General features: G+C 39.4%; 1 protein-coding gene across 3 annotated transcripts in view; it reads right to left on the reverse strand.

The window, feature by feature from the left end:
- The window catches only part of CREB5 (cAMP responsive element binding protein 5), a 256,147-nt gene that overhangs the window by 206,292 nt on the left and 37,250 nt on the right, over nt 1-12,605 (reverse strand). For all 3 annotated transcript variants that reach the window (XR_010081997.1, XM_063409813.1, XM_063409803.1), the window contains 2 exons: nt 6,868-6,939; nt 3,642-3,735 (listed from right to left, as the gene is read on the reverse strand). Coding sequence is in view for 2 of the 3 variants with exons in the window: in XM_063409803.1 (XP_063265873.1) it covers nt 3,642-3,735; nt 6,868-6,939 (166 nt within the window). In the remaining variant the exon portion in view is untranslated. The remainder of the gene's footprint in view (nt 1-3,641; nt 3,736-6,867; nt 6,940-12,605) is intronic.

A 12,605-nucleotide genomic window follows, 5' to 3' on the forward strand; every position in this document is an offset into this window, starting at 1 on the left:
TGGACTTTCCTGGAGGGGTACATGTACTGGATACAACTAATTTTTAAAGTCTTCTGGTCACTCTGAAGCTGACTGGTAAATGTAAGAAAATGTTTCATTTCATTTTTGATAAAGCAAGGGACACAGAAGCAAACAAGCAAAAAAAACTACAGTATGAGTCCTTATAGCCAATCATTTTGCACACCTCAAAATTCATGCCTGGATAGGCTTCTCTATATTTCCTCCTGGATAGGAGGAAAAAATTAAGGCATCCAAGGCTGATGTAAATTACCTCACTGACACAGGCATTACCTGGGAAAAGGAATACATTTGCACTGCCTTTATTACAGGCACTTCTTCCATCTCGAGAAAACTGTTTCTATCTCCACAGTGGGCTTTACCACCAAAACTCCCCAGGAAGGGCAAATGTTTCTCTGTAGATAATCCTTAGCTCCCAAAGTTCAGTTCCACAGGACTTTTAGTATTTCCCTGGAGGAAACAATCTCTTCCACAGACATTATTATTTTGGCGTTTAAACACAAAAGCTTTGTCACACAACAAACTGTAGAGTTTCAAAGCAATGCAAACACTGTTCACTCAGCACAACAGCAAAGAGTTGATATATATTTCAGTCAATTTAATTATTAAGTTGCCTGCAATGGTGACTAGCATGCAAAACTTACATAAGATACTCTGTGTTATCTCAAAGAGCTCTTTTTTGGCTGAAAAGATGGAAATGGAAAACATCAATGACTCTCTATCCTTACTCTTAACAAGACTTTCAAACAAGCAAAATTAAAATACATACAGCTAAGAGGAACAAATAACATTAATTTTAAAAGACAACTGTATTGTCAAGTTGTGCAACAAAAGTATCCCTTGCATTTTAGTTCAATGCCTCTGGTGGATTTTCCTTCCATTTATACAGTCAGAGAACAGAAAGCTGTTTGGTGTACATGGGTGTCTGGAGTTTCTTAATTGGTTCAAGAGATTGGTTCACCAGATTTAATATAACTTTTTCTTCTTAAGCCAGCATGAAAAAAATGGTAGAAAACATGGTGAAGCTAGCTGATAACTTGGAAGCTCCTGGAAAGACATACCTGATAAACCAGCACAGCACCAACTGTTGCAACCAGGACATGCACCATGGTTTATTAGACACTGACCTCACCTACATAACACCATGTAACTTCACATATAACATAACTTTACCTCTCCCTTAGAAGCTGATATTTCAGACCCAAACACAAATTTCCCACAAAAAACAAGTTCCTTCTTCCCAAGTCATATTTTGCTTAGTTTTTAAGATGTCTTGTACAAGACCAACAGTTTCAGTGCTACTTCTAGGAACAGTTTATAGAAAACATATTTAATGTGTGTTAAATATTACTGATATTATCGTGAACCCAGACTGGGGATTAAGCTACCTCTATAAACAGAGTAGATCATTCTAATGTCTACCTGAAGGCATACAGTGTGTTCTTTTATGAGACTAATTGTTAATACTGAATGGATCATACATAACAAATTAAAAGATAGTATACAACATACCAGGAAAAAAAAATATAAAGTCTGTCTTCTAGGCAGCTTAGGAGAAAGAAGGAAAAAAAAACTCCAACACTGCACCTGGCTTATTACAGGGCAATTGCTGCTGCAATTCTTTGAACCTACTGATGACAGGAACAATTTTTTTAAAAAGTCAAATAAGCAAAAATGCAAAAACCAAGGAAGACATTAAGACAAATGTCTAAGAGAAAAGTCTGTCTCTTTTCCCCATATATCATTAATTTTTCATTCTGAAATCTAAGAATAAAACATCTTAAACTTTAAGGTATTTAGATTTCCCCAGGGTTTCAGTGGGTAATTAATAATGTCCTCCTGCTGAGAGTACATGATCTATGATGCTTCCTGAGTAAGGACTGCAAAATGCCAAACAAATCCAGCAAACAAACACAAAAAGAGGAATCAGCACTCAGCAGAACCAAGTTGCCAGGCCATTACAGTCAGGAACATTGGCCACAGTGTTTGAAAGCACATGTGGCTTTTCACTCTTTCACTACTACAAAAAAGGATCATCATAGACAAACCTCAAAGAATACATCCCTTAGAAGCAATCTCAGAGTCTTTCTGGGCAGAAAGTTCTGCATCAGCATGTCCAGTTGGCTAACTGCAGGTTTAGGGGCCCAGTACCAGTGGTAGTGCTGGAAGACAGTCATTCTTTTTGCTGGGGAAAGAAACCCATTGGAAGAAGCAGGAAAGCTAAATCATAGAAGTTACCAAACACAGATGGAGCTACTCTGCTCAGAGGTCTCCTGATGACAGAATAGATTCCTTAGAAACTGCACTCAAACAAAAGTCTAACCAAACAGAAAGTTTTAACAAAAGCCAGCACTTGCACAGGGTGAATGTGCCCACTGCACAGATGTCTTTGAGCAGTTTCACTGCCAAAGGACACAGCCAAATGCAAAAGCAGCTTTTTCTCATTTCTGCTTGCAAACTCAGGATTCTGTGGGCATAGCTGGCATTTAGGCACTTTACAAGACCTACTCTTCAAAACGTTGTGTACTGTTTCTTTCTAAACTTAGTCCACTATGGCATTTTTAAATGTAAAAGAGAAATTAATTCTATTTGGGAAAAAGGCTGTCTAAATTCTCATTGGTGCCCAGTCCTAAATATTTGCAAGCCATTGTTACTTCATTATGACTTTCATTAAAATGGAAACAGTTTAATCATAAATGAGTTAGTCTGCTGGAGTCCCTAAAACAACTATACATTTGCATCTGAAATGGCACAATTTACCTTGAAGAAGCCCATTGCAAAAGACAAATATCAAACACTGCTAAACATCCACACACATATTTGCATCATAGGGGAGTTTTCTACCGTTACTTTGAAACCTGAACAATTCTAGAGATACTATTCTAAATAGTCCATTACTATAGCATAAAGAATAAACAATAGGAAAGGGAATAGGAGAGGAAAAAAAGTAAAATGAAGGGCTAGCTTGACCTTACCCAGCACTGGCCGAAGGCCAGCAAGCAATGTGGTTACATAGACAAGAGCACAAAAAGACTGCATAACATACTACTCAAGAAACTATAAGATGCAACTGCATCTAATACCAAATAAACTCTGTTTATGAAGGGGGAAGTGCAGAGAGAGATGGGGAAAGAGTACTGGAAGTCACCCACTGGTTCACCTTTCTGGCTATGGCCATTTACAGAGGGCAGTGCCTGAGTCACCACACAGGTGGCTCATGCAATGTGGCCTCTTCCAGAGGCTGAAGTGAGTCTGGCCAGCTTAAATAGCAAGTCTTACAGCAGCAGCACAAAGGCTCTTCATTAACACTCTGGGCTGCCCAGTGACATGCACTTAAGTGCCTGTATTTCGCTGGGAATAAGTGACAGAGATGCCAGCAGGCCTGAGAGCCAGTGATTTCTTTCCTTCTCATGGCAAACATGTATGAAGGCAGAAGACGGGCAACTGTGGTTTTGTTCAAAGATACACATTCTAGCTTAATTCATCTCTCCTTGTTATTTAATTGGAGCTGGGGCTTTTTAAAACCAATCTTGGAGTCATTTTGCCAGTAGCATTCCAATAGGAGTCATGCTTTCAACATCATCTGAATAGTTATCTTGACTCTTGAATTCATGTCTTCTTACCTGATAACATATTATCTGTTTTTATTGAAGGAAACTTCAAAGTCATTTCATGTTTGTGCCTGTGAATCATCAGATGATCCTCTGTTGGAAAACGCTGTCAGGCAAACACAGAGAAAGAGAGAGGAAGAGAGAAAAAAAAAAAAAGAAAAAAAGAAGAATTTAATTCTCTAATAAACTTTTGGCATTAGACAGAATTTCAAAAATGAGAGAGTGAAAGAAATTTATCCAGCTAGAAATGTGTCCAAATGGCACAGGAAACAGAATATTTGAAAATACGAGTATGAGTAATAGCTGTACTTGATTTAGAAACACATTTGCTGCTGTGCTCTCTGGGATGACAAACTGTAAGGTGTCATGCAACTGCTTGAAAAGAAATTACTGTTTGAGTTGTAGATTGTAAGGGTCTCAGACACCCACTCCAGCCAGCACAGCCTCACAAGTCACCACGTGCCAGAGCATCTGCCAGGACTGCTGTTCCGTGTGCTCTTAGCCCACGGCAAATGCTAAGTAATCAGGCAAATCTTAAATCACTTCACTGGATTTTTCTGCTTTTGTGTCTTTCTGCAACATATATCTGATGAACAGCTATAAAAATAACTAAATAAGCCAGCTTTTCTCTACCCAAAAGTATTCAGGCAAAACAAGTCTTTAATTTGGAAATATCTGATACTTGGACTTGATTTGAAGCAGCAGTGAAATGATGCACAGCTTTGTAGCAACTAGCTATAACCCTTTATGATACTAAATCAAATTCTCCTCCTTTGTCAAGCAGCGAAGGTGGAGAGATGTTTTTTGTAAGAAACTAACCAGTGTGCTAAATTTGGTTTACAATCTGATTACAGACTTCTACAAGAAATAGCTTCTTTTGAACAAAACAAAGAAGAGACAAGCTTAAATAAATGCTCAAGCACTAGCACATTTGAGCTCAAACAGCAGAGTGGTTCTGTGAGGTTTCCTTCACCAGAATGTGCATACACAGACCTTTGCTATTGAGAAGGTTTCAACTGGGTTATTTCAGGACTATCAAAAGCCAAAAGTTGTATCACCAAGGCTTGAGGAAAAAAAATTAAAAGCAGCTTTTTACAGCAACAGGTACATAGAAGAAAAAAAAAAGGCTACAACACAGTTAAAGGGATTTAACATTTTCAACACAATATACTCTTGGCTAAGTGACTTTCCTCATGGCTATAGTGTAAATAATTGCTGTGTGTTACACCTTCTGAGAATCTCTGTAAGCTCATAGACAAAGCAGCATAAATAATGAAATTGAATTCTCTGGGGGAAAAAAAACTGAAAAAGAAAGAAATCCCAAAGACCTTTTCCTCACTGTGAAATCCTGGTTCATTGCTTACTCATCTGGAAGAAATGCAGCACTAGGAATTTATGTTAAGAACAAAAGGAATATCTGAGAAAGACTTTGCTCAATGAAATGATGAAGGGGGGGATAAAACCCCACATTTATTTCTCTTGGAAATGGATTTTTCTTCATGGATGCCATGATGAAATCAGCCAGCTTAAACAGGGCATGGGTCAACAGAGGAGAAACTGCTCCTCCAGCCCAGACTTCTCTGCCTTTTTTCCAAGTCTACTTTCTTCTTTGTGCAGAAGGTCGACTCCATCAGCCCTCAGCACACGTCTGCATGGACCAAGAGAGAAGCCAGTCCCCAGCCAGCTCTAGCTGGACAGCAGCTCTGCATTATGCTCTTATGTCAAGTCCTCACTTATAACAAACAGAGGTCGTGTTTGGGAAGGGGAAGTTAAATGTTTTTTAAGATGGAAGTCATGCCTACATTGTTCATCTTTCCAAATTGTAACAGTATGCAACCAAACCTGCTCTCTAAACACCTAAATGAGCTTGTCTGGATCAGACTCTCCTCCACTGAGGAAATTAATTAAGAGTTGACATAAAAACACTCAAGTCCACTCATTTCAGTGGAATTTAGTTTCATCCAAAAGGTAAACAAATCCTGACAATTAAACTCAGATACTTTTTATTCTACCTCCGTGACAGAATGGTGAAAGTTTAACTCAGCCTGAGGGATAATCCAAAAGATGCATGCTGCTTCCCCTAGAAAAACTCCCACTTAGTGAAACAGCAAAGCCATTCAGCCAGTTGTTAACTGGACTGAAGGCTTCTGCCTCTCCTTATTTCAGCTCTTGGCAAAATCAACACCTACACTTCATTAACAGACACCCATCCCTCTGCCAGAAGAACCTAAAGAGTTGTAAATATATTAGCCAGCTGAAAGCTCCCAGTGTACAGTTGAAATGGGGAAAGAGTCACTAATTAAGAGAGGAGGACTCTGGGAAATGGGAAAGCTGTATCACTTGACATAGATGCACAGAGGAAGCCTGTGGCAAAAGCCCAAAAGATGCCCTTGTCTGAAGATTTTACTCAGAAACTCTTGTTACTAAAACACGGTACGGTCAGGATTGCCACACATGGATCTTCCCTCATCATTGCATGTTGGGGAACTTCCCTCATCACTGCAAAATCACTGAAAAAAACCACACAAACCCCGTTTCAAATCTCAGCAGGTAAAATCCTTGTCACTTCAGGGTTTTTTAAGCTCATTAAACATCTAATGTTACAGGTCAGGTTTTGCCCTCAGAGACATATGGCAGAGCACCAGTCAACAGGACAGGAATCCCAAATGCACACCTGGGGCAAAATTTATCTACAGGTTGCATTTTCCACAGAAAATATTTAGTAGGAAGATGTCTTAAAGATTAAAAATCAATCAATACATAAATACATAAAGATCAGATAATAAGATATCATTGTGTTTAAGTATATAAAACAGAAAAAAAAACCTGGGAGGGTTATCACCTCCAACAACAACACAATATATCCCACCATACATCTCAGTAGAAGACAGATAAATGTGTCCTGCCTAGTGTGTCCTCTCTTGTTAGTCCCTAAAGGAATCTGCAACACATCGTTTGAAACATTAGGCTTTGGGATGAGAAAAGGCACAGAAGCAGCTCAAGGAGCACTTGTACCGACTCACTTTTGACTGGCTGTTGTATTTGCTTGAAATGTTTTGTAATAATGTCTTGTGGGAAAGGAGAGAACTGAGGGGAAGCAGGTCTTAAAAAAAACACACACAAAAAAAACCCCTGACACACATATTATTATTCGACATGTGTTAATATATCAGGAGGCATTATACAAGCCAGAGCTAGTGCTGAGGACTCAATTAATACCACCGCTGACTCCACTCACCTGTGAGCAGCCTGGGGCACTGCAGACAAAAGGCCTCTCCTGCTCCAAGTTCATCTTTGATTCCTCATAAATCTACATGTTAAAAGGGGGAGGGGGAAAGAAAGGGAACCTATGAATATACACGTTCTAAACTTCACACATGCATGCAACATACAGAAATCGCAGTTTGTGCTTTTATTTCAAACTCCGCAAACAGATCAGAACAAAGTTTTCATACTCAGAGTACTAGTTTTGCTAATATTCAACAGGCTCCCTACAGTCTAAGAACTTACTGTTCCTTCCTGAGCACCAATTTACTTTTAAGAAAAAAAAAAAAGAAAAAAAAAAAAGAAAAAAAAAAAAAAAGTTCAGCTTTCACAGCATAAATCTGCCTCAGAAAATAGCATATGTTCAGTGCTGTTATTAGATAAGACCGTGTCTTCTCAGAAATATCTTAAATTAAAGGTTTTTACCTTTCCTCCTTCAGTTCCTGCTGAACAACATTAAAACCAGACGTCTAGGTTACTTCTGAGAAAGAGCTCACTTTTTGAAGTTCTGCATCCATACTGTCTGATATTAATAACTTAAATACATTACACACATGCTCTCTACACACAAGGTAACTGTGCATCCCCATCCTTTAAAAGGTCAACCAGAGCCTCAGGAGCTTCAGCAGTGAAGTTTTGTCTAAAACTGCACTTCCCCATAGCAGTTCCAGTCATGCAACCTTGAACTAAACTCTGGGGGAAAGCTCCCAAGTCTTAAATAAAGGCAAAGGATGAAACATTCACCCTCAGAATGCAGTTATGCAGCTCAATTTGAGTCAATACTAGGGCAGTGTCCCTGAGCAGAAAAAAAAAAAATAGTATCATTCTAGGGAGTAAAATAAGTAAGCCATTTATTTCAAAAATGTTTTCAGCCTGTTGGAACAACTGTTTTTACCAGCTAGAATGTAGTGGCTGACCCATCTTAAAGCAGATGACTTACTTTTAGAGATTCCCTGAAATCCCTTAAAACAGCCTCCCCACAATCTCTCAGAAAAATACCTGGGTTGTGTTTGGGTAACCTTTTCATGAACCAAAAAGAAATACCTTGGTGGAGAAACAGAATTTGATTTTAAAACTACAAAAATCTGCAGAAGGACAGGTGGTAAAGTTGCTCAAACCCACTGAATTTTTTTCAAACTACATTTCATTGCTTCCTATCATCAGGAGTATCTTTAGCATGCTCACAGTTGATAGTGTAATTCACCATTAACCTGTACATCAGCCAGACCCGTACTTGCAGAAATTATTTTCATTGGATAATAACATTTTCCTTTTAATTAAACTTCATTCTGGTGGACAACATTAGCTTGACAGTATATTTTCCTAATTGTGACATTAAAAACTCCACTCTGTCTGACTCCACTGACTTGCAGAAGCAGAATCCAAAAGTGAAGGATTTCTACTTTCATTTGCCCTTCAACATCCACAAGGACACTACTCCCCAAAGTTGAAAATAAGCATCATGGTCTTCCTGATATGGGTATGTCTACCAACATCTAGCCTGGGACAAGTGATTTATAATACAATCAGGTGTCAAGAAAGACCCTAACTCAGGCATAACTTATGTATCCACACAGGGCTAGAACTGAAATAACTAAAATTGTGCCTAATTTACTCCTTTAAAATTATTCATATCCTGTTTTGATTTAACTTACAGCTATGTTAAACTGAAATAGGATACTCATAATCAGAAATGAAAGAGTATATTCGCATACTAAAATAACTAAAGGTGTTAAATTACGTCTAATTTCAGTTATTTCAGTTCCAGACTGTGCATAGACAAGCTCTTCAGAGATGAAGCCATTAAAAATACTCTGAATTACACTATCCTGTCTGAAAGAAACAAGCAACAGAGAGATAACTGACTAGAAAAACAAACCCCCCAAAAAAAACAAAAACAAAACCTCCAGCTAAGTTAGACTTTTAAATCCACCTCTATTTATGGGATATGACCCCAGGCATGTTGTCTTTCCTAAAGACAACTTTTTTCTTTACACAGAAAGAAAAAAAAAGAAGAAGCTACACATGGATAATGAGAGGCTTTATTTAATATCTCAATTGCTCCTGCAACTGAAGCACTGCCAAAAATTTCTGTTACCCCTTTTTCCCCTCCTCAGGGGACAGTGACAACAGCATTTTCAATAGCAAAACAACAGATGAGACTCAGTTAAAGAAAACAAGATAGTTAAAATTCTGGTCCCAAGTGTCCAAGTGAATTTCAAAACATTACCAGGAATTATTCGGAGTTTGATTTCTTATTGAGTATTGCAAGTATAAGACTTCCCTCCCCACCCTGACCTGGACCTTTAGTCCCTGAATCCATCAGTGCATGCTCTGACAACAATTAAATGATTCTCAAGGTTATCCAGGTAGATAAGCATGGACTGAGTACCGAAATAACATACTAGATGAGGACTAGAATCCTGAGTACAGGGAACAGCTCCAGAAAATTGACTATCAGAAAACATGGATTTGGTGTTTACTCTCAGGATCTGGAAAGGCATCAGATTCAACATCAAACTGTATTCCCCAAATACAAGCAATTGCTTGTTTCCATGAGAATCATTGTTTGCAGACACTAAACATAAAATAAGTAATAATCCAGAATGGCTGTATCACCTGCACTCCAAGGTGCTGTCTAGCAGAACTTGACCTATATAATGTGTTACCAGGTAGTACAGTGCCCTCAAGACAAATTGCACAGTGCAGAATTGGCATTTACATGTGATGCAACGACTGCAGCTGAGACTGTGGTACCATTGCCTCTCTTACAACAGTAAATGAGTGAAAGGATCTGCCTGCTGCCTACAGTTTTTGCAAATGTCTGGTGCTTGGTTATCATACGGCAATAATTCCAGCGTTATGCTTGAATGTTGACCAGAAACAAGCAGCTGAAAGCCTGGGCTGTGAGTGTGAACCTCCTGCACAACTCAACCCCACAGAACCCCACAAAAGCTGCGGATGCACCAGCACCACCAGCCTCCCCCCAGGTTTGCAGCAGGGTGGGGGCTCTCAGCAGCAGAGGTGCTGTGGCTGTGCACAGCACGGCTTGCATAGCACCTTTCTCAGGATGCAGGCACACATCTCCCGTCCTTCAGCTCAGACAGCTGCACACAGCCTCTGGCACACACTTCTCTTCACATGTGTCACGTGTGTTGCTGGGCCACACAATCCACGTCTTCTTTTTCCACACTGTGTGCAGGTGAAGGAAGGAAATAACACAACCAATGGCAACATTTCGACTACACCTAATAAAAACATATCAGAGCAGCCTTTCCATCTAAATTAGGGTGCTTATTAGCCTTTGGGATCTTAAAAATTCAAGTTACACTTGTGCAACTCTTGTAGTACTACCAATAACTGCTGCAATTAATGCACATGAAGAAAATCAGAAAAATCTATGATGACTATAAAGTTAAAAAATTGTTCCAGTCAGAATTTTTTGCTTCTGTTATCAACAGCTTAATTTATTGCAACTTCGTGACTTTTTTGAAGAAAAAAATCAGGGTTTATAAATAAAAGTGAACACTATTATTGATATGTCAGCATTAGTTTTGATATTATCAACAATAGCCATGAGTGTATAATCCAGCAGAAAAGGGGGCTGAATTTTAATAGACATGTTAACAACATCTGTCAGCATTTATTGCCCTATTGTGACCACGTAAAGAGCCTTATTGGCAGAATGTGTAAGTGAGGAAATCTGCTGTGCTGTTGTAGCCTGCCATTCTCCTGAAATATCACTCTGCTCAGGAGAAGTTAAGGTATTCTAATTATAATAAGAAATAAATAAAAATACAAAAGAAAGACTTCTCCAAGCCATGTCACATGAGAGAGAAACAAGAAAGTTCTGCAGCAAGCCAAGATTTTCTTCTACTCCTCAATTTTTTGCATAAGAGTCTTCTAAAACATTTTTATTATAATTAATAAAACTGAAATCCACAGTGAGGAATGTAAGAACATAACAAAGAAACAAAAGCAAACAGAAGAAACAAAACCACCCTCAGAAAACAGCGACAAACTACATCTCCTCTCAGCAGCATCCAGAGGGAAGTACCCCATGTTCTCAGGCTCCTCAAGGAGATTTTGCAGAGCTCCAGGATCATCTTTTCTTAACCAGAAAAGCTGTTCTTAAATCTAAGACCAAGAAAGCATGCTCCTTTCTGTCTCTCTCTCCTTTTTAAACTCAGCAGTAATCTTACTGCCATACTGGTAAAAACATCAAGCAGGCTTGTTTCCTGTTTCAGTGTTATTCTTGAAGTGGGCTGCAGTAAGAATCTGATTTTCATTGGGCTATTATTATTTGCAGCTGTGTGACCTTTTTAACCCTCTTTTAAAAGTGACATTTCAGCCTTCAACCTCAAGCTGTCTAAATGTTGCAGGGTTTTCAGGCCTCTGATTAACAGAGGAAAAAGAACCGATGGGGAGGTGTATACTACAATGTGTCTAATGCAGGTCAGTGCACCCATCCTGCCATTTCCACGAGTGAGTAATTACACTCTTATAAGCAACCTGTTTGTTGAAATTAATCACCTGGGTTCATGCTTGCAAGACAGGTTTCTTCAGCCTGGTGTGACCAAGGTCACCGAGATTTCCAAATACAGGTACAAAACACACGGTCTCGAGCATCAGCAGCAGCATGCAGAGACATGAGCAATAAGTGAAGCATCTCCCATTTTTCAGGGTCATGGGCACAATGTTTAAAAAGTGAGACGAGGCATGGTTACACTGCACTTGTGAATAGCAAAGAACCCCATCGATGTATGCAGTGTTTTAAACTGCTACTCATGGCTATTCAGTACAGTGCTATTTATAGGTAATTAGAGTGTTATTAGAAATGCTATTAAGACTTGTTGGTTTTGGAAGTGTAGTGCAGGCAGGGTTAATGCCTACGGTTGTTCCCAATACATACTTGCTTGAGCAAAGCCAATTTTAAGCAGCATTGTGCTGGAGCAGTGCAGGGTGGTTTTTCTCAGCGTGGGCTTTTCAGTGGAAGTGCTTGTTTTCTGAACTAGCATCACGCTTTCCACATGCAGGCATACAGGGCTCATTATCACAGCCCTGCCTGCTTCAGCTGCTACAAGGAAGGGTCTGTCAGCATTTCCATTAGAAACCCCCTGGTTTCAGGATTAAAGCATTTCCAAATGGTTCTGGATGTTGGAAAGCAATTTGTGTCCAGAGTTCCCAAGAAGGACTTTAACACAATGCACATTTGAGCTGGGGCTTGAGCCCTCGCTGGTACTCCAGTGATGTTTTTGGGATTGCATTTATGACATTTATGTGTGGAAAAACACTCAGCTTGGTCCTTTACTCATTTATTTTAAAAGAAGAGGGGCCCATAAATCTTCAGGCAGAGCCGAGTGCTCTCAAAAAGCAGTTGATGTGTGAATTGCCTCAGCAGCAAGCAGCCTCCCTTCGGTCTTTGCCCCATGGCTGGCATCTCTGAAGTCACCAGCCACTGACACGCTTCAGGATTATTTGCAAAAGGAGAATCAAAAAGATTCTTTTTTTATGCTTCCAAACACCCTAGTTCTTTTTAAATGGCCACATGGTTTACTTATGGCTTGCCCAAACAAAATCCAGTACTGGGAAGGCTCCCCAGCAGTCCTAAGGTTTTGTTCCCTGCTCTTTCTTACAGGTATATCCATTCCCCTTCAAATCAGCCAAAGGAGAAAAGTTTTTGATTCCCCAACTCAGCCTTTGTCCACTAAA

This window comes from Prinia subflava, chromosome 1 (assembly GCF_021018805.1).
Source record: "Prinia subflava isolate CZ2003 ecotype Zambia chromosome 1, Cam_Psub_1.2, whole genome shotgun sequence".
NCBI lineage: Eukaryota > Metazoa > Chordata > Aves > Passeriformes > Cisticolidae > Prinia > Prinia subflava.